Source organism: Oncorhynchus mykiss, chromosome 15, assembly GCF_013265735.2.
Source record: "Oncorhynchus mykiss isolate Arlee chromosome 15, USDA_OmykA_1.1, whole genome shotgun sequence".
In the NCBI taxonomy this organism is placed as follows: domain Eukaryota; kingdom Metazoa; phylum Chordata; class Actinopteri; order Salmoniformes; family Salmonidae; genus Oncorhynchus; species Oncorhynchus mykiss.
Window position 1 is genome coordinate 39,789,343 of NC_048579.1, and position 23,184 is coordinate 39,812,526.

General features: G+C 41.2%; 1 protein-coding gene across 4 annotated transcripts in view; it reads right to left on the bottom strand.

The window, feature by feature from the left end:
* Nucleotides 1-23,184, bottom strand: part of LOC110490047 (diacylglycerol kinase delta) — a 113,708-nt gene that overhangs the window by 71,415 nt on the left and 19,109 nt on the right. For 2 of the 4 annotated variants that reach the window (XM_036944349.1, XM_036944348.1), the window contains exons 3-5: nucleotides 20,428-20,508; nucleotides 5,642-5,746; nucleotides 236-368 (exon numbers count right to left, since the gene is read on the bottom strand). In XM_036944349.1, coding sequence (XP_036800244.1) covers nucleotides 236-368; nucleotides 5,642-5,746; nucleotides 20,428-20,508 — 319 coding nt within the window. Of the gene's footprint in view, nucleotides 1-235; nucleotides 369-5,641; nucleotides 5,747-13,495; nucleotides 14,235-20,427; nucleotides 20,509-23,184 lie in introns of those variants that run through there. The other 2 variants (XM_036944351.1, XM_036944350.1) reach the window with 2 other exon arrangements.

The following is a 23,184-nucleotide window of genomic DNA, read 5'->3' on the forward strand; positions in this document are numbered from 1 at the left end:
TTTCGTGTGCACCGTCTCTGTCTCGCGCATAGTGTCTCCATTCGCGTTCCAATCTTCCAGACAAGTCAATTAACATTACACATACCCAAGATCCATGACAATCATATCAGATCGGACCTGTAGATCCAGACCCGCTCGGGCCAGATTGGGTCTCAGATATTCAGGTACAGGTGGATCCGTGAAGACCTTTAGCTGGCATATAGCTAGGGCAGTGTGTGTACAGAGAGGTACGTACCTTCACAGGACAGTCCGTGCGAGGTGACTCCAGACAGGGCCTCGCGGCACACGTTGCAGTAGGTGGGGCGGGCGTGGGAGCAGGCGTACCAGTTATGCATCCCAGAGAAGTGATCCATGCTATACTGGGTGGACTGGGATGGGAACAGAGGAGACAAGAGAGGGGAAATAAGCCCTAAATCGTCCCCGTTAATAACCACTACTCATTTCAGGATTTCTTCATCCTGTGTTGCATCCCAAATAGCACCCTATGGGCCCTGGTCAAAAGTAGTGCAGTTTATAGGAAATAGGGTCCCATTTGGGATATCCTAATAGGGTCCCATTTGGGATATCCTCCCACAGAGGATAGGATTTATGTCCATCTTCTTACCCACCACTAATAGGCTACACTTGATTCAACTTATCAAAGGCTTAAGAAGTTGAAATCAGGTGTGTTAGTGTTGGGCTATAACAAAAACGTGCACGCCTGTCAGTCCAACAGGATCAGGGTTAAGAAACCCAGTGCAGACAATAGCGTAGATATCGTTATTGCCTTGCAAAAAATGTATACGGCGAAACTTTTAAAAGTTGCATCGTACTGCGCCACAGATTGCGGGCTGCCACAGAATTATAATGCTAGTTAGTGCTAGTTTGGCCACCAGAGTGCATCTTTGAGAAGCATTTGACTGTTTGGGGCGGCAGGGTAGCCTAGTGGTTAGAGCGTTGGACTAGTAACCGGAAGGTTGCAAGTTCAAACCCCCGAGCTGACAAGGTACAAATCTGTCGTTCTGCCCCTGAACAAGGCAGTTAACCCACTGTTCCTAGGCCGTCATTGAAAATTAGAATTTGTTCTTAACTGACTTGCCTGATTAAATAAATATTACAAAAACCTTTTTTTGTAAAGACAGTATATAGGTTTGATTTTAAGAAATGTAGCTTAATTCATTTGATTTAATATTATTCTAAGAAAAATGAAACCCTCAGGGTTTCAGTTAGGAAAATATGGAGCTGTACAACGTGACCGATCGGGAGTAGGCTACTAAGTGACTGCGAGTGAAGAGCAAAATAATCATAACATTTCCACACCCTAATTTTAGGCTAACCAATACCCAAACGGAGATTCAGTGAAAATAACAATCTCATTGATTTATCAAGACCAGTCCCCATGCTTGTCTCAGAGCAGCGCGAAACGGTGCTGAAATAGTTGACCACACGCGGGTAGGCTATTGCTTCAAATCATATTATAACAATTGGATGACTTTGGGTGTTCCAGTAAGCAACACTTTGTTTCCTTCATTAGCCTACTTTATTGCAATACTTCTGTCATTCAGTGATATTTACTCCCATAGTAATTCGTTATGGATCCATCCAGATTTGGTTAGAAAACAATGTGTTTGGTGGACTCGGTAAGAGTCTATTGTCCTGCTGATAGCCTATCAAGGCTGGATGGATTCTTTTGTATTCTTAAAAGAACTCCAGCACAGAGAAAAGAAAGGAGCCTTGAATAATTAAACATGTCAGTAAAATACTGTTAGACTTGGGGATTATGGTCATGGACAGTGCTATTCCCCTGTGTTACGCCGAACTCCAAAGCCCAGGAAAATTAACAGGTACCGTAGGCTACAATACAGTAAAGTAGGCCTAATAATGCTAAAAATAATGCTGAAATAAATTGACTGCTGGTCTTTACTGTATGCTGTACATTTTTACATTAAATTAAATTTCTAGCGAGACTATTCAAGCCATCGACTCACTGATGATTGAAGATGATGAACGATCAGCAAAGGCAATCTGGAATCTGCTGGCATCACGGCACAACAACATCGCTCTAATCACAGTCGGAAGACAGTTGAAGAAACTTGAGTGGACTTATGGAAAGGCACTGTAGATCTAATTAAATTGGAGGATTGGAGGATTCAAAATTAATATTTAAGGGGCATTTTTTATTATGGCAAAACTTTATGGCAAAACTGGTGTGTGATATTGATTTAGAATGTAAAAGCTTACAGATAACATCTAAGGGGCTTTTATATCATAATAATAATAATAATCGTTGGATAACAGATCAGCTCTCAGAGATCAGCCCTCATTAAGAGGCGGCTTCTATCTTCAATATAAGCATTAATTCAGAACATTAAACCCATAGGTTTTAGGCCTGCGGTAGGTTATAATAATCTGCCTTCTGGGAATGTTCAAAAGTTCAAAAGTTATGGGTGGAGTTAAAATTTTGTCTATCAGAAAGTATTAAAATCAACCAATGTCAGCCTTTAAATGCTTTATTATCCAAATGTTTAAAGTGCGTGTGGGCGACGGAGAGAATGCATTTGTCCATTTTTAATATTGGCCATCAACCAAAAACACAGCATCTACCGTGGTAGAAATATGTTATTGAATCCGTTTTTTTTTTTTTACTAATTCAAAATACATATGTTTTTTAGGCTACTGTGCAGTGTCTTTAAATACAATGCTCCCCTTACCCTCCTTCCTACCCTCCTTGACTAGAGTCTATTGTCCTCCTAATAGCCCATCATGGGTGGATGGTCACTTTTGTAGTCCAATGCATTGACTGAATGTATTAATTGCAGTAATTTACCATTCTCATTCTCAGAGTGGAAACGTTATTTGCAGAGTTCACAATCTCATTTTCTAGTCCTCTGGTGGTTACACTCCTAACCCTGGAACGGGTAGCACCATAGAAAAAAGCTGGCTTGATGAAAACTATGTCCATTTAATCTGTTCTCTTTGGACGCAATGTAATTTTTTTTTTTTAGATAAACAGCTTGTTTTTCAATGGTAACTGTGCTACATTTTCTTCTACTGACTCCCCATCCCGCATGCGTAATCATCGCCTGACACTAATTAGCATAACGCAACGGACATAAATATCCCTAGAAAATATTCCTATTCATGAAAATCACAAGCATTTGTGTAAGTTTATCAATAGCCTAGCATAGCATTTTGTCCAGCTAGCAGCTAGTAACTTGGTCACGGAAATCAGAAAAGCAATCAAGTTAAATCGAAAAAAAATGATTATTTTTGTAGGCGAAATAGCTCCGTTTGTTCTTCACATTTGGCTGAGAAATCACCCGGAAATTGCAGTCACGAATACGGCAAAAAATATTCCAAATTAGCTCCATAATATCGACAGAAACATGGCAAACGTTGTTTATAATCAATCCTCAAGGTGTTTTTCAAATATCTATTTGATAATATATCCATCGGGACAATTCGTTTTTCACTAGGACCGATTGGAGTAATGGCTATCTCTGTATTTTACGCAAGAATCTCTCTGGGGGCATCAGGTGACCACTTGCGCAACGTAGCCGCCTACGGCTATTCTTCAACATAAATGCGTAAAACTACGTCACAATGCTGTAGACACCTTGGGGAATACGTAGAAAGTGTAATCTGGTTGATAGCCCATTCACAGCTCAATAGGGACTCATTGGAACGCAGCGCTTTCAAAATATGGGGCAGTTCCGGGTTGAATTTTTCTCAGGCTTTCGCCTGCAACATCAGTTCTGTTATACTCACAGACAATATCTTTACAGTTTTGGAAACGTTAGAGTGTTTTCTATCCTAAGCTGTCAATTATATGCATATTCTAGCATCTTGTCCTGACAAAATATCCCATTTATTATGGGAATGTTTTTTTTCCAAAAATGAAAATACTTCCCCCGAGTCACAACAGGTTTTAAGGGTGGAGTTTGGGGCGGGGTGAGGAGTACTACTGATTGTCCTCACTTTGATTATGCTATAACAATGACCAGGATCACTATTCATTTAAGTGAGCAGATTAGGGCTTTTAGGAGGAATGGGAAATTGCGTGTCAATTCATAAACCATGTGCCATGGAATCGGTACATCAAAAATCTCCTCCCAACTATTTTGCAAATTGTAATGGCACAGCTGTCAATTTTTTGGTCCTTAAATGAAACTGGTATATATTTTTATTTATCACAATTTTCGTTGAACAATTTTGGTCTTTAATGCTGGGCCAACAGACAGGTTCCTTACCTTTTCCCCCTTCCACTTGATAAAGGTTCCAATTGATAAAGCTTTTTTGATCAATTAGTATATTTGAATTTAACCACAACATTTGTTGTATTATTTGTATTTTCTGGTGGATGAAACTGAAATTCCAACTAACTTTCTTTGGCTTGTTTAAAAAGAAGTCATATAACTGAAAGTGAGCAGATGTAATCTGAATAAAGGGAAAAAGGCCATTCTTGAGACAATAGGCCCTTTTAATTTTGTCTGGCTTGCCATTCTCATATAATTTAAATAGGTCGCTAGGTGTAGGAAAAACCATAAGCAAACAGTTCAACTGTGATGTGACTAAAGAGTTAATCAGGGTGATTTTTCCACAAATAGACTGCTATTTTCCTTTCCATGGTAGCAAGATCTAACTATTTTTGCCAACTTTCTATTAAATGTACTGGAGTGAGATCATTTCTTTCTTCCGGGATATGTATATCGAGTATGTCCACATACCTGTCAGTCCATTTTATTGGTAAACTACACGCTAATGGAAAAGTTGTATTTTTTTGTGATCCAATATGTTATATAGTAAGTCTAAAAAAAATCTATAAATAAAGCCAATTTGTTATTTAGAATTATTTATTTGTTTTTAGAGGGAGAGAAACCAAAAGCCCCCAGTGCCTATTTTTCAAAAATCCACATGTCAAGTGAAATTCCCCCATTGTATTTACCCAAGTTCTCTCTTAACTACAGGACCACCAACAGTTTTTTGTTGTTGTTCCCTGATGCAGGACTCTAGTGCCAGAGAAGAGACTCAGACTGAAAACACCTCCATTAATTTACGAGAAGATAGTCCATTTGTGCCACAGTTTAGACTACCGATAGATTAGCATTCTAACTCGTCCTAGTGATAGGGTGGTGCAATGACAGAATGCCACCATCTACCACTAATGGTCGCGGCATGAGCTCAAAACTTTTAAAGGAAGAACCACTGTAACCTACTAAAGGTCAAATCGTTGCTACTACCATATTACTTATACCTGTCGTATGTATCCTTTCCCGGAAGACACATTTCAGTTGAACACATTCAGTTGGACAACTGACTAGGTACCCCGCTTCTCCTTTCCTTCCACACAAGTGTCTAGGCTAGGAGAGTAGAGTCCAGCGGTCAATTTTTTGGGGGGAGGGGGGTCCCAGGTATCTCTGCTTACCAAAGTGTGCATCACATACCTTCAGGGATTTGGTAGGAAATGACTGGTACATGGAATCTCCCTCTAGCCCATGCCTACACCAATCTAATGCTTTTCCATTTGTGTGGAGTAGTGAATGAGCGCACACTTCAAGAGGAAGGAGAGATTAATGGGACTTACCCTGGGATTGGATGAGAAGACAGGTAGAGAAGAGTGACCCTTGACCTCTTACCCCTGACTCTGTGACCTTGCCCTCACCTCAAAGTGTTCTCTGTTCTGAACGCTCTTCAGGGCTGCCATCCAGTCCTCCATCTCTTTCCTGTTCTCTGCACACAGAATCAGCCGGCGACAAGGAGTGATGATCTACACAGAGAGAGGACAAGACAAATATCACTTGACAGAAAGAGAGAGCGAGAGAGAGCGCAAGACACACCAAGTGCTCAGAGAAATGAAACCAGGGGTTGTGCAATGCCATGTGGCCAGGAATACAAACAGAGGAGGAAGCACATCCAGTCCCATGCTTTGGCACTCTGACTGAGTTGATGGGCCAACTTGAGTATGTGTGTGTACACAAATGTGACACAAAGATGTGTGTGAGGGTGAACGTGCCTGTGTATTGTGTATCAGCTTTATTAGATGTACAACGTTTTTGGAAACGTTGTGAAGTCTGTGCTTGTGTGTATGTATTGATAGATTGATTGGGTCAGAGGATGTGGATGAATGTGGATAAGTAGCGCTATTTCCACAGAGCGGACGTCCATTTCCTTTCCTCCACAGCTTCTTCACAAAGGGGCTCCTGTTCCCAGATGGATAAAAATAGTTGCACGCCTTTCCTCTCTCCCAGAGACCAGCACCACAAACATGCACACACTTAAGATGGCCCATCCACCCACACACACACACTATAGATTTAGTAAGACTTCTCCTCTTTGCATCTGTCGCATTATGGCATCTGTGACACCATGGGGGACCATTGAGGCCATCTCCATTTTAAAGTAGTCCATTTCTTCTTCTATGAGTTGGTAAACAAACTGTAAGGGTGCATACTGCCACCTGGAGTGTGTTGTTTGAACAGGTATAAAGCCAATTTTGGTATACAGTGCATTCGGAAAGTATTCTTGGCCCCTTCCCTTTTTCCACATTTTGTTACGTTACAGCCTTATTCTAAAATGGATAAAATATTTTTTCCCCCTCAACATTCTACACACAATACCCCATAATGACAAAGGAAAAACATAATTTTTTTAACATAAGTATTCAGACCAGTTGAGCTCAGGTGCAAACTGTGTCGATTTATCATCCTTGAGATGTTTCTACAACTTGATTAGAGTCCACCTGTGGTAAATTCAATTGATTGGGCATGATTTGGAAAGGCACACATCTGTCTATATAAAGTCTCACAGTTTACAGAGCATGTGTGAGCAAAAACCAAACCATGAGGTCGAAAGAATTGTCCGTAGAGCTCCGAGACAGGATTGTGTCGAGGCACAGGTCTGGTGAAGGGTACCAAAAAATGTCTGCAGCAATGAAGGTCCCCAAGCTCACAGTGGCATCCATCATTCCTAAATGAAAGAAGATTGGAACCACCTACACTCTTCCTAAAGCTGGCTGCCTGGCCAAACTGAGCAATCGGGGAAAAGGGCCTTGGTCAGGAGGTGACCAAGAACCCGACGGTCACTCTGACAGAGCTCCAGAGTTCCTCTGTGAAGATGGGAGAACCTTCCAGAAGGACAACCATCTCTTTAGCACTCCACCAATCAGGCCTTTATGGTAGAGTGGCCAGACGGAAGCCACTCCTCAGTAAAAGGCACATGACAGCCCGCTTGGAGTTTGCCAAAAGGCACCTAAAGGACTCTCAGACAATGAGAAACAAGATTATCTGGTCTGATGAAACTACAATTGAACTCTTTGGCCTGAATGCCAAGCATCACATCTGGAGGAAACCTTGCACCATCCCTACGGTGAAGCACGGTGGTGGCAGCATCATGCTATGGGGATGTTTTTCAGCGGCAAGTAGACTAATAATGATGATGATGGCACCGGAGAGAATGGCTGACGTACATAATGTTTCTGCCACATGTTATGACTGAAAATAACTTCTAGAAATCAGAACAGCGATTACTCACCTCGTACTGAAAGACAACTTTATCTTTAAGGAGTCGGACGAGAGACATTTACTGCAGACAACCGACAAGGCCCTTAACTCGTCATTCGCAGGAGAAAGAGAATGAGACATTGAGGACAAAGGTCAAGGTGCCTTGTAAGGATCCCGTGATGAGTGAGTAATTTGCCTTTACAGTGAGTGGGTAATTTGCCCTTACCATCGTCCTATTAGCCAAGGTACAATCATTGAATAATAAAAAAACACGAACTACAAGCACGTATATCCTACCAACAGGACATTTAAAAAATGTAATAAGCTTATGTTTCACTGAGTCGTGGCTGAACGATGACATTAATCGCATACAGTTGGCGGATTATACAATGTATCAGCAGGATAGAACAGTAGCCTCTGGTAAGACAAGGGGTGTCGGTCCATGTATATTTGTAAACAACAGCTAGTGCATGATATCTAAAAGTCTCAAGGTTTGCTCGCCTGAGGTAGAGTATCTCATGATAAGCTGTAGACCACACTATTTACCAAGAGAGTTTATCTATATTCAATGTCGCTGTCTATTTACTACCACAAACCGATGCTGCCACTAAGACCGCACTCAATGAGCTGTATAGGGCCATAAGCAAACAGGAAAAATCTAATCCAGAGGAGGCGCTCCTAGTGGCCAGGGACTTTAATGCAGGGAAACTTTAATCCATTTCACCAACTTTCTACCAACTTGTTAAATGTGCAACCAGAGGGAAAAAAACTCTAGACCACACAGAGATGCATACAAAGCTCTCCCTCACCCTCCATTTGGCAAATCTGACCATAATTCTATCCTCCTGATTCCTGCTAATAACTAAAGCAGGAAGCACCAATGACTCTGTCAATAAAAAAGTGGTCAGATGAAGCAGATGCTAAGCTACAGGACTGTTTTGCTAGCACAGACTGGAATATGTTCTGGGATTAGTCCGATGGCATTGAGGAGTACACCACATCAGTCACTGGCTTCATCAATAAGTGCATCAAGTCACCACAGTGACTGTTCATACCACGACCAGAAGCCATAGATTTCAGGCAACATCCGTACTGAGCTAAAGGGTAGAGCTGCCGCTTTCAAGGAGCGGGACTCCAACCCGGAAGCTTGTAAGAAATCCCACTATGCTCTCAGACGAACCACCAAACAGGCAAAGCATCAATACAGGACTAAGATCCCATCACACCACACCGGCTCTGACGCCTGTCGAATGTGGCAGGGCTTGCAAACAATTACAAACTACAAGGAAGGAAGCGCAGCCGCGAGCTGCCCAGTGACACGGGCCTACCAGACAAGCTAAATTACTTCTATGCTCGCTTCGGGGCAAATAATACTGAAACATGCATGAGAGCATTAGCTGTCCTGGACGATTGTGTGATCATGCTCTCCATAGCCGATGTGATTAAGACCTTTAAAACAGGTCAAACATTCACAAGGCCGCAGGGCCAGACGGATTACCAGGATATGTACTCCAAGCATGCGCTGACCAACTGGCAAGAGTTTTCACTGACATTTTCAACCTCTCCCTGACTGAGTCTGTAATAGCAACATGTTTCAAGCAGACCACCATAATCCCTGTGCCCAAGAACACTAAGGTAACCTGTCTAAATGACTAACGACCCATAGCACTCACGTCTGTAGCCATGAAGTGCTTTGAAAGGCTGGTCATGGCTCACATCAACACCATTATCCCAGAATGTGCATACCACCCCAACAGATCCACAGATGACACAATCGGTATTGCACTCCACACTGCCCTTTCCCACCTGGACAAAAAAACACTTATGTGAGACTACTATTCACTGACTACAGCTCAGCGTTCAACACCATAGTGCCCTCAAAGCTCATCACTAAGCTAAGGACCCTGGGACTAAACACCTACCTCTGAAACTGGATCCTGGACTTCCTGATGGTCCGGTAACAAGGGTAGGTAACAACACATCCGCCACACTGATCCTCAACACGGGGGCCCCTCAGGGGCGTGCTCAGTCCCCTCATTTACTCCCTGTTCACTCATGACTGCATGGCCAGGAACGACTCCAACACCATCATTAAGTTTGCTGATGACACAACAGTGGTAGGCCCGATCGCCGACAACAATGAGTCTATAGGAAGGAGGTCAGAGACCTGACCGTGTGGTGCCAGGACAACAACCTCTCCATCAACGTGATCCAGAAAGATGAAATGATTGTGGACTACAGGAAAAGGAGGACAGAGCACGCCCCCAATCTCATCAACGGGGTTGTAGTGGAGCAGTTTGAGAGCTTCAAGTTCCTTGGTGTCCACATCACCAACAAACTAACATGGTCCAAGCAGACCAAGACAGTCGTGAAGAAGGCACGACAAAACCTATTCCCCCTCAGGAGACTGAAAATATTTGGCATGGGTCCTCAGATCCTCAAAAAGTTCTGCAGCTACACCATTGGGAGCTGCCTGGTATGGCAACTGCTCGGCCTCCGGCCGTACGGCCCAGTAATTCACTGGGGCAAAGGTTCCTGCCATCCAAGACCTCTATACCAGGCAGTGTCAGAGGAAGGCCATAAAAGGTGTCAAAGACTCCAGCCACCCTAGTCATAGACTGTTCTCTCTGCTACTGCATGGCAAGCGGTAGCACTGATGCTATTCTCTGTTTATTATCGATACATTGTCACTTTAATCTACATGTACATATTACCTCAATTACCTCGACTAACCGGTGCCTCCGCACATTGACTCTGTACTGGTACCCCCGGTATAAAGCCTCGCTATTGTTATTTTACTGCTCTTTAATTACTTGTTACTACTTGGTACTTTAATTTCTTATTTCTTACTTGTCTTAAAACTGCATTGTTGCTTATTGGCTTTTAAGTAAGCATTTCACTGTAAGGTTGTATTTGGCGCATGTGACAAATAAAATTTGATTTGATTATTAGGATCGAGGGAAACAGCAAAGTACAGAGAGATCCTTGATGAAAACCCGCTACAGAGCGCTCAGAACCTCAGGCTAGGGTGAAGGTTCACCTTCCAACAGGACAACGACCGTAAGCACATAGCAAAGACAACGCAGGTGTGGCTTCGGGATAAGTCTCAATGTCCTTGAGTGGCCCAGCCAGAGCCCGGACTTGAACCCTGTGGAGAGACCTGAAAATAGCTGTGCAGTGACGCTCCCCATCCAACCTGACAGGGCTTGAGAGGATCTGCAGAGAAGAATGGGAGAAACTCCCCAAATACAGGTGTGCCAAGCTTCTAGCGTCATACCCAAGAATACTCAAGGCTGTAATAGCTGCCAAAGGTTCTTCAACAAAATACTGAGTAAAGGGTCTGAATACTTATGTGAATGGGATTTTTCAGTGGTTTTTTTTCTTGTTTTTTGCAAATATTTATAAAAAACAGTTTTTGCTTTGTCATTATGGGGTATTGTGTGTAGATTTATGAGGGGGAAAAAAACAATTTAATCCATTTTACAATAAGACTGTAATGTAGCAATACGTGGAAAAAGTCAAGGGGTCTGAATACTTTCCAAATACACTGTACACCTGTACTTTCCAAATACACCTGCAGTTATGGAATGTTTGCTTTAGAGTATAATTTATTGGCTGATCCCTTCTGACGACGAGGATGGAATTATGTGATCCTTACTTAACCTATAGGAAGTTCTTCAATGGCGCCGTCCATGGTAAAACAGGCTTTAAGCTACTAGAGTTGTCTATGTAAGTCTATGGCGCACGCACACGCACCTACTTAAAGCGAAAGGCCCTCAAAAAGCACAATTGCCTATATCTAAAAAGGCTGATGTAATACACACGCACTGGCAGTCCAACAATGAGTTGTCCACACACTCGGGCATACACCGTGGTTGTGTCCCAAATGGAACCCTATTCCCTATATAGAACACTACTTTTGACCTGGGCACATGGGGCTCTGTTCAAAAGTAGCACCCTATGTAGGGAATAGGGTGCCATTTGGGACGCCATCACTATGTATGCCAAAAAGTGAGCGGACAATGCATGGCTTACCCACTAGAGCAGGGGTTTGAAACTCATTCCATGGAGGGCCTAGTGTATGCTGGTTTTTGGTTTTTCCTGTCAATTAAGACCTAGACAACCAGGTGAGGGGAGTTCCTTAATTTGTGACCTTAATTCATAAATAAAGTTCAAGGAAGGAGCGAAAACCCGAAGACACTCTGCCCTCTGTGGAATGAGTTTGACTCGTGCACTAGACACTTCTAGGCTATTGGCAGGGCTCTCCAACCCTGTTCATGGAGAGCTACTGTCCTGTAGGTTTTCACCCCAACCCTAATCTAGCACATGGTTGGAGACCCCTACTATAGAGAGATGGAGAGAAGATACAGCACTGATAAAGTGTAAGTGAGCTAGTGGTGCGCAGGTCAGCTGTTTGTTCACCCGCACCTGTCCGCAATTGCTAATAACCCATCCGCAACCGCCCAAATATATGTGATAAAGTGAAGATCTGGAGGCCCGCATCCAACCATAACCCGCAAATATAGAAAATGCTCTATAGTCTACAGTCAAAGACTGCAGAACGATTTGACAGGGTGCAGGATTTTTTTTTGTTCCTGATTTAAGATATGTTTCTGCTTATAATTTCAAACATTTTGGTAGGCTATTTGTTAGTCAACTTGTCTATAATTATTATGTACCTTGTCTTTTGTCATTATATGCTGCCCTAGAAGACTAAATAAACTCTTTCTCAACAGAATAATATAATAGATCGATAGAATGAATGCTTCAATCTTGTTGACATCGGTAAAGTTCTCTGTTATCTTTTGCATAGCAAAGACATTTAGAGACTTGGAAAGATTTTCTGTACAAAATGTCATCAGTTTGAAAAAGAAAGCTGTGAAAACTACCCAACGTGTTTCTCATAAGATTTCAGTTTGTCTTCGATGCATATTTTATAAGGTTGAAATACTATCAGCATTTGTGATGCTTTTATGATGAAGACAGCACATCTACAGATGGTATCTAACTGAGCATTGCGTTCTCTCAAGAAGCAGAAAGAAAGAAATCATGTTTCTCCACTCCTGTTCCCAAGTCCAAATTTTGCCTAGATTTGGTGTATCATTTTACTGCAAGAAAAGCTTAATTCTGCAGGAGTTATTATTAAGGCTATGTGAGAGGTGATAGACCTACAGTCCATTTTTGTAATTGTTATTTTATTTAACTAGGCAAGTTAGTTAAGAACAAATTATTATTTATAATGACGTCCTACCCCGGCCAAACCCTAAACTGGACAGCGCTGGGCAAATTGTGAGCCGCCCTATGGGACTCCCAATCACGGCCAGTTGTGATACAGCCTGGAGTCGAACCAGTGTCTGTAGTGACGCCTATAGCACTGAGATGCACTGCCTTAGACCGCTGAGCCACTCGGGGGCCCGCCCAGATTTCAGTTTCCATTTAACCCATCTAAACAGTAGACTACAGTTCCATTGACATGCCATAGGCCTATTTGAAGTCCCGTCTTGTGACTGTCGACATCACACATGATCCTTTTTTACCACTTCACCAAATATTTCCCAAACATTACTTTTCTGGCCTTCCCTTCTCTTTTTTCAACTTTCCTTTCGCAGGTTTCGTCTTATTGAATAACATTTCCGTGGACTGACGGTAACTTTTTAATTATTTGGCGATGTAGGCTATTTGGTACAGTTAAGCCCTAAAGCTTAGGCTCATGCACTAATACCAGAGCCTAAAATAATAGAGAAAAAAACTACATGTAGCCAATAGAAATTGAACAATAATTATAAATGTATGTTTTTTTTCAAGTATTGTTTCTCTTTATACATCCGCCCGCCACCCACCCTTCAGCCACAGATTTTCACTTTATCACATAGTCGGCGGTTACAGATGGTAGTCGGCGGTTACAATATTAGTAATTGAAGGCAGGTGAGGGTGAACAAACAGCCGACCCGCGCACCACTAACACACGTCTCTGTGCTCCCCCACACACTCTCATTCCTGACATTCTTCTGCCTTACTTCCAGCGTGAAGTCCAGTCAAATTTGGCTCCGGTGGTTCTCCTTCTCTCTCCCCCTCTCCTCTCTTCTTCTCCAGACTGTGCTGAGTGTGCTCTGCTATATTTGGTCTGGGGTTGGGAGAGAATGGGTCAGGTCCAGGTCTAGGAGCTGTACTATCACTATTTACTCCTTGACAGCAAGTCACTGGCTCTACCGGCTGCAGTCTCCCACTCCTTTCCTGAAGTCCTCCTGACGAAGCAATGACAAACAGTTCTACGTGGCTGGCGTAGAGTTCTCCTATCTTATCTAAAAACTGGCTCAAGGAAGCCTCTCACTCCGGAGTCCCGAAAGAGGTACCTTCCGTTACTGCCTGGCTTTTGTTCCTTTTTTCCCGTAGTCTGAGTGTTCTACCCAGCAGAGAATTCCCAGAATTCTCTTAGTCATTTCCTTCTGTGGATCCCTGTAGTGGAAGGTGTTCCAGGAGGGTTTTCCTTCTCTTTCCACTCGGCTGTTAGCTCTGTTAGCCTAGCCAGCTTAGTGGTCTCTTACTGGGAGAGAGCAGGGAACCGTGGTGCAGGCCCCTCCCCCATCCGCCTGCCTCTGTTCTCTGACTCACATATATAAACTTCCTGTCGTCAAGGCGATCCCACACAGGGGGCTGGAGTGGAGGGAGGGGTGTGAGTGGGGGTGTTGAAGGCCACAAAGCAGCCCCTCTTTACAACACAGAGAGACAGGCGGTGAAAGGCAAGTACTTAATTTGGCTGTCTGGAACTGAAAGACCACCTTCGCCTGAGCTCAGACCTGGGTTCAGATACTATTTGAAATTTTCCAAATACTTTGAGTGTTTGCTTTAGGCTTCCTGGAGTGCCAGATAGTTTGCGATTATTCTATTGGTTTCATTGCAGCAGTCAAGTTAAATCAAGCAAAACTAAAGTATTAGAAACTATTTCAAATAGTATTTGTACCCAGGTCTGCTTGGGTTTGGGCTGTCATCAACAAGAGACTAGGAGAGCTCCACTCCAGCCAGTGTGAGAAACCAATAGAAATAGAGCAGGAGGAATGAACCTCAACACAGAAAATGCAGCTCTGTGGACGCATTCGCATACTGTCAACATTCTCTATCACGCATGCACAGACATGCACGCACACACACACACACAAACACAAGCCGCCACTTCCGGATACTCACTGACTAACACAGCCCCACCCAGTTATTAAATGTAAATGAGTCCAAAGGGTTGTTCCATATCATTTCATCAAGCCATGACACCCACCATCTCAGATCGTTCTGAAATATTTTAGAAACAGTTAGAAACAGATAAGATGAGCGTTCCTGCAACATTATTTTGTTTAGATTTGATTTGATTTCTGAGAAATTAGGCCATTTTACCTGGTCACTGATTCAAATGCAAACTTTTTCATCAATTTGTATTTATTATGGATCCCCATTAGCTGCTGCCAAGGCAGCATCTACTCTTCCTGGGATCTGGCAAAATTAACACAGTGATACAATTTTAAAAGCATTACAATACATTAATTACAGAATTAACAACACACGAAGTGTGTGCCCTCATGCCCACACTCCACTACCATATATCTACAACACAAAATCCATGTGTACATGTGAGTATGCATGTGTCTATGTTTATGTTGCTTCACAGTCCACGCTGTTCCATAAGGTGTAATGTTTATATGTTATTTAAAACTGATTCCAATGCTTGCATCAGTTACCTGATGTGGAATAGAGTTCCATGTAGTCATGGCTGTAGGTGGTACTGTGCGCCTCCCATAGTCTTTTCTGGACTAGGGGAGTGTGAAGAGACCACTGATGGCATGTCTTGTGGGGGTATGCATGGGTGTCTGAGCTGTTTAAACAGACAGATAGGTGCATTCAGCTTGTCAAAACCTCTTACAAAAAAAGTACTGATGAAGTCAATCTCTCTTCCACTTTGAGCGATGAGAGATTCACATGCATATTATTAATGTTTGCCCTCTGTGTTCTAGAGGTCGACCGATTATGATTTTTCAACGCCGATACCGATTATTGGAGGACCAAAAAAGCCGATACCGTTTAATCAGCCGATTGTTTTTTTTAAATTTATTTGTAATAATGACAATTACAACAATATTGAATGAACACTTATTTTAACTTAATATAATACATCAATAAAATCAATTCCTCAAATAAATAATGAAACATGTTCAATTTGGATTAAATAATGCAAAAAAAAAGCTGGCAAACCGCACGAAAGTGCTGTTTGAATGAATGCTTACGAGCCTGCTGGTGCCTACCATCGCTCAGACTGCTCTATCAAATCATAGACTTAATTATAACATAATAACACACAGAAATACGAGCCTTGGGTCATCAATATGGTCAAATCTGGAAACTATCATCTTGAAAACAAGACGTTTATTCTTTCAATGAAATACGGAACCGTTCCGTATTTTATCTAATCATCAATAAGTCTAAATATTCCTGTTACATTGCACAACCTTCAATCTTATGTCATAATTACGTCAAATTCTGGCAAATTAGTTCGCAACGAGCCAGGCGGCCCAAACTGTTGCATATACCCTGACTTTGCGTGCAATGAACGCAAGAGAAGTGACACAATTTCACCTGGTTAATATTGCCTGCTAACCTGGATTTCTTTTAGCTAAATATGCAGGTTTAAAAATATATACTTCTTTGCATTGATTTTAAGAAAGGCATTGATGTTTATGGTTAGGTACATGTTGGAGCAACAACGGTCCTTTTTCGCGAATGGGCACCGCATCGATTATATGCAACGCAGGACACGCTAGATAAACTAGTAATATCATCAACCATGTGTAGTTAACTAGTGATTATGATTGATTGATTGATTGATTGTTTGTTATAAGATACGTTTTTGGTGTCCAAAAATACAGATTCCCGATTGTTATGAAAACTTTAAATCGGCCCCAATTAATCGGTCGACCTCTACTCTATACATCCAAGGGCCAGCTTTGCTGCCCTGTTCTGAGCCAATTGCAATTTTCCTAAGTCCCTCTGTGGCACCTGACCACACGACTGAACAGTAGTGCAGGTGTGACTAAACTAGGACCTGAATGACTTGCCTTGTTGATAGTGCTGTTAAGAAGTCAGAGCTGCACTTTATTATGGACAGACTTCTCCCGATATTAGCTACTTTTGTAAACTGTCTTGGTCAAAACATTGATACAATCCAGGGTTACTCCAAGCAGTTTAGTCACCTCAACTTGCTGAATTTCCACATTATTCATTAGAAGATTTAGTTGAGGTTTAGGGTTTAGTGAATGATTTGTCGCAAACACAATGCTTTTAGTTTTTTAAATATTTCAGACTGACTTATTCCGTGCCACCCATTCTGAAACTAACTGCAGCTCTTTGTTAAGTGTTGCAGTCATTTCAGTTGCTGTAATAGCTGATGTGTATAGTGTTGAGTCATCCGCATACATAGAAACACTGGCTTTACTCAAAGCCAGTGACATGTCGTTTGTCAAGATTGAAAAAAAGTAAGGGGCCTAGACAGCTACCCTGGGGAATTCCTGATTCTACCTGGATTATGTTGGACAGGCTTCCATTAAAATAACACCCTCTGTGTTCTGTTAGACAGGTAACTCTTTATCCACAATAATATATAACCATAATATATCAGGGGGTGTAAAGCCATAACACATCACTTTTTCCAGCAGCAGATTATGATCGATAATGTCAAAAGCTACACTGAAGTCTAACAAAACAGCCCCAACAATATTTTTATCATCAATTTCTCTCAGTTTCTCAGTTTAAGTGCTTGTTGAATTTCCTTCCCTATAAGTGTGCTGAAAGTCTGTGGTCAATTTGTTTACTGTAAAATAGCATTGTATCTGGTCAAACACAATTTTTTCCAAAACATTACTAAAAGGTTGGTAACAGGCTGATTGGTCAGATATTTGAGCCAGTAAAGGGGGCTTTACTATTCTTAGATAGCGGAATTACTTTTGCTTCCCTCCGTGCCAGAGGGCACACACTTTCTAGTAGGCTTAAATTAAAGATATGGCAAATAGGAGTGGCAATATTGTCCGGTATTATATTCAGTAATTTTCCATCCAAATTGTCAGACCCCGGTGGCTTGTCATTGTTCATAGACAACAATAATTGTTTCACTTCTTCCACACTCGCTTTACGGAATTAAAAATTACAATTTGTGTCTTTCACAATTTGGTCAGATATACTTGGAATTGTAGTGTCAGCGTTTGTTGCCAGCATGTCATGCCTAAATTTGGTAGTCTTGCCATTGAAAAAATCTGCTCCAAAGCTTTTTACTATCATTCTTTGTCTTTTATCTTTGTTTCATAGTGTAGTTTCTTTGAACGGCAATAGCTCAGATAAACATGAAATGACCCAGGGTCTAAATAGAACATCGCTCAGAGATGCACAAAAACAATATGACATTCAAAATAGGTGAATCTTGCTTTTTTTTAAATTAATTTTCATTTTACCTTTATTTAACTAGGCAAGTCAGTTAAGAACAAATTCTTATTTTCAATGACAGCCTAGGAACAGTGGGTTAACTGCCTTGTTCAGGGGCAGAAGGACAGATTTTGTACCTTGTCAGCTCAGGGATTCGATCTTGCAACCTTTCGGTTACTAGTCCAACGCTCTAACCACTAGGCTACGCACCACTTTAAATGGGTTTCCATATTATTTTTAACTCCACTGATGGTTTTGTTACAAAACATGTTGCGTTATATAGTAAATGTGCCCACTCCGATCTTGGCACGTGCGCTCTAGCCAAAAACTTGCAGATACAGTGCAGGTATAAGCCTACATGATCAGATTATTATGGACAAAGGAGCGAGATTATTTACTTGTCAAACGGCAGCCAAGCATCAAATCATCATGTCACCAGAACAAAACCCTCAATATTTATTGGAAATGAGCATCAAACAAATCACTGTGCACTTTCATCATAAATGATTTAATCTACAGCTCCATTCTACTTGTCAAACAGAGAACTGATACTAAATACTTGTTGTTGGGGTGGGATTGGCGTGGGGATTATACTTCAACAAAATCATTTTGCAGGAATGCTAAACTTATCCGTTTCCAACAACCAAAACAATTTCAGAACAAATCAGATGGCGGGTATCGAAATCCTCTTTCATTTGCTTTTTATAGTGAAACGACCCCAAAGGCAACCTAAGGGCAACACACCGCAACACTTTTAGTGGTGTTCATCCTGCAGTTTGGTCGTTTGACCACCGCATGACCACATGATGATGACCCTTAGGTTAAAATGACCACGGCCAACACAAGGCTCATATATGGCTGGACAGTAGCCAAGAGACAGAAAGACATACAGTACCAGTCAAAAGTTTGGACACACCTATACTCATTCAAGGTTTATTTTTTTAAATTTTTTTACTATTTTCTGCATTGTAGAATAATAGTGAAGACATCACAACTATGAAATAACACGTATGGAACCATGTAGTAACCAAAAAAATATATTTTATATTTGAGATTCTTCAAAGTAGCCACCCTTTGCCTTGATGACAGCTTCGCACACTCTTGAAATTCTCTCGAACCAGCTTCATGGGGTAGTCACCTGGAATGCATTGCAATTAACAGGTGTGCCTTGTTAAAAGTTAATTTGTGGAATTTCTTTCCTTCTTAATGCGTTTAAGCCAGTTAGTTGTGATAGGTAGGGGTGGTATACAGAAGATAGCCCTATTTAGTAAAAGACCAAGTCCATATTATGGCAAGAACATTTCAAATAAGCAGAGAGAAATGACAGTCCATCATCATTACTTTAAGACATGAAGGTAAATCCCAAAAATGTCAAGGTCTTTGAAAGTTTCTTCAAGTGCAGTCGCTAAAACTATCAAGCGCTATGATGAAACTGTCTCTCATGAGGACTGCCAAAGGAAAGGAAGACCCAGAGTTACCTCTGCTGCAGAGGAGAAGTTCATTAAATGTAACTGCACCTCAGATTGTAGCCCAAATAAAAGCTTCATAGACTTCAAGTAACAGACATATCTCAACATCAAGTGTTCAGAGGAGACTACTAAAGGACATTAATAATAATAATAAGTGACTTGCTTGGGCCAAGAAACACGAGCAATGGACATTAGACTGGTGGAAATCTGTCCTTTGGTCTGACGAGTCCAGATTTGAAATTTTTGGTCCCAACCGCTGTGTCTTTGTGAGATGCAGAGTAGGTGAATGCATGATCTCTGCACGTGTGGTTCCCACCGTGAAGCATGGAAGATGAGGTGTGAGGGTGCTTTGCTGGTGACAATGTCAGTGATTTATTTAGAATTCAAGGCACACTTAACCAGCATTGCAACCACAGCATTCTGCAGCAATACGCCATCCCATCTGGTTTGCACTTAGTGTGACTATCATTTGTTTTTCAACAGGACAATGACCCAAAATACACCTCCAGGCTGTGTAAGGGCTATCTGACCAAGAAGGAGAGTGATGGAGTGCTGCATCAGATGACCTGGCCTCCACAATCACCCAACCTCTACCCAATTTAGATGGTTTGGGATGAATTGGTCCGCAGAGTGAATTGAAAGCAGCCAACAAGTGCTCAGCATATGTGGGAACTCCTTCGAAGATTGTTGGAAAAGCATTCCTCATGAAGCTGGTTGAGAGAATGGCAAGAGTGTGGAAAGCTGTCATCAAGGCAAAGGGTGGCTACTTTGAAGAATTTAAAATATAAAATAGATTTTGATTTGTTTAACACTTTTTTGGTTACTACATGATTCCATACGTGTTATTTCATAGTTTTGATGTCTTCACTAATATTTTAAAATGTAGAAAATAGTAAAATAAAGAAAAACCCTTGAATGAGTAGGTGTGTCCAAACTTTTGACTGGTACTGTAAATATAGAAAGACGGACAGAAAAATCTAAAGAAGTAGGCTAAAGAAAGAAAGAAATAGAAAGAAGGGACCCACAGTGAAACTATTGTTGACGTTCTTAGTGCTGGATTCGGCCACGCTCGCATCTGTCAGGTCAACCTCATCAAAGATGATGGACTGAGGGAAAAAAAGAAGAAATTGTTACATCATCTGACTGTTAGGTCTAAATAAAAAATACAGAAAACTGTCTGTAGATAGGTACTACTGAACTATTTTCAAATGTAATTTGGCCTGTGTGGTCCAGGGGTTAGTGTCGCTGACCCTGGCACACACGTACAGCCTAGGCTTACAGAATTAGCATGAGTTTGAATTGGACCCACTGTCCTTCTGACTCACAATCTTTCCTATCTCCTCTTCACTATACTGGCTCAATAAAAAAATACATATACATTTAGCTCCAAAGGTATTGGGACAGTGACAAAGGTTTTGTTGTTCTGGAACTGTACTCCAGCACTTTGGATTTGAATCGATTCAATGACTATCTGCCAAGGCAGCATCTACTCTTCTTGGGGTCCGGCAAAATTAAGGCAGTTATACAATTTAAAAAACATTACAAAACATTCATTACAGAATTCACAACACACTAAGTATCTACCCTCAGGCCCATACTCCACAATCCATGTGTACGTGTGTGTATAGTGCGTATGTTATCATGTGTGTGTCTGTGCCTATGTTTGTGTTGCTTCACAGTCCCCTCTGTTCCATAAGGTGTATTTTTATCTGATTCCACTGCTGGCATCAGTTACCTGATGTGGAATAGAGTTCCATGTAGTCGTGGCTCTATGTAGTACTGTGCGTCTCCCATAGTCTGTTCTGGACTTGGGGACTGTGAAGAGACCTCTGGTGGCTTGTCTTGTGGGATATGCTCGGGTGTCTGAACTGTGCGCTAGCCGTTTAAACAGTGCTTTCAACATGTCAATAGCTCTCAATACTATCAGGTTAAAGTGCAAACAGCTTTAATTTGAGGGTATTTTCATTCATATCAGATGAACCATTTTGAAATTACTACACTTATTGTACATAGTCCCTCCATTTTAGGGGACCAAAAGTATTCTGACAAATTAACTTTTGTATTAAAGTAGTAAAAAGTTTAGTATTTTGTCCCATATTCCTAACACACAATGATTACATCAAGCTGGTGACTTTACAAACTTGTTGGATGTATTTGCGGTTTGTTTGGTTGTGTTTCAGATTATTTTGAAGCCCATAGAAATGAATAGTAAATAATGTATTGTGTTATTTTAGAGTAACTTTTATTGTAAATAAGAATATAATATGTTTCTAAACACTTAATGTGGATGCTACAACGATTACGGATAGTCCTGAGTGAGAAAGTTAGACGCACAAATATATATAAGATATTTATGCCTCTAACTTCCTCACTCACATATATCCACGTTTCATTCAGGATGATCTGTAATCATGGTAGCATCCACATTAATGTAGAGGTGTTTAGAAACATATTATATTCTTATTTACAATAAATTAATCTGAAACACACACACATTTGTAGTCACAAGCTTGATATAGTCACTGCGTGCTACGAATATGGGAACAAATACTCAACTTTAATACACATAAAAGTGAATGACAGTGTCTATCCAAATCATCTTGCCTCCTGGACCCTGTCCGCACATTTCAAAGCTACATTGAGACAATGATTTATCAATGACCCAAGCCCTGCTCAGATAATCCCTACCATTGTGTCGCTGAGTTGTCATAGTGCTGCTGCAAATGTACATTGTCCCATGGGAGTTGGCAGTCATAATGTAAGTAACCTAATGTATGTCCCTCTAACTTCCCTAAATGCCTCTGTCAATTTTGCAGCTATTGTATGCAGTAATCATGATCCTATGAACCTGAATTATACTGTTAGCACTTATGCAGTTTTCCCTAGTAGGAGGTCCACTGTGTGCAACTCACCCTACAACTTACCCTCAGCTCAAACATAAATAGCACTGTCGTGTATACCTCAGATAAGTCTCCCAGTAAACCAATAAAAACAAACAAAAATCACAGAAAAGTGCTAAAAATAGCCCACGTTAACATATGCAACCTAAGAAGCAAGGTTTATGAAATTGGTAACTTGCTAGTAACAGATGACATGCATATACTGACTAACTCTGAAACTTACTTAGATAATGCCTTTGATGATACAGTGGTAGCAATTCATGGTTCAACAGCTTCAGAAGAGGCACATGCCAATGTTGGAAGTGTTGCCGTTTATGTTCAAAGTCATATTCCTGTAAGGCTTAGAGAGGATCTCATGTCAAATGAGATAATATGGCTACAGGTTCACCTGCCTAACCTAAAACCCATTATTGTGGGAAGCTGTTTTAGACCACCAAGTGCTAACAGTCAGTATCTGGATAACATGTGTGAAATGCTTGATAATGTATGTGATATCAACAGAGGTATATTTTCTGGGTGATTTCAATAATGGCTTTTATCAAGCTGTCCACTCAAGAAAAAGCTTAAAACTGTAACCAGTGCCTGCAACCTGGTTCAGGTTATCAGTCAACCTTTATGTCATCAATATGTATTGATCACATCTTTACTAATGCTGCAGAAATGTGCTTGAATGCAGTATCCAGATCAGATGTAGTGATCACAATTTAGTAACCATATCTAGGAAAACCAAAGTTCCAAAGGCTGGGCATAAAATAGTGTATAAGAGGTCATACAAGAAGTTTTGTAGTGATTCCTATGTTGTTGATGTAAATAATATTTGTTGGTCCGTGGTGTGTAATGAGGAGCAAACAGATGTTGCACTTGACACATTTATGAAATTGC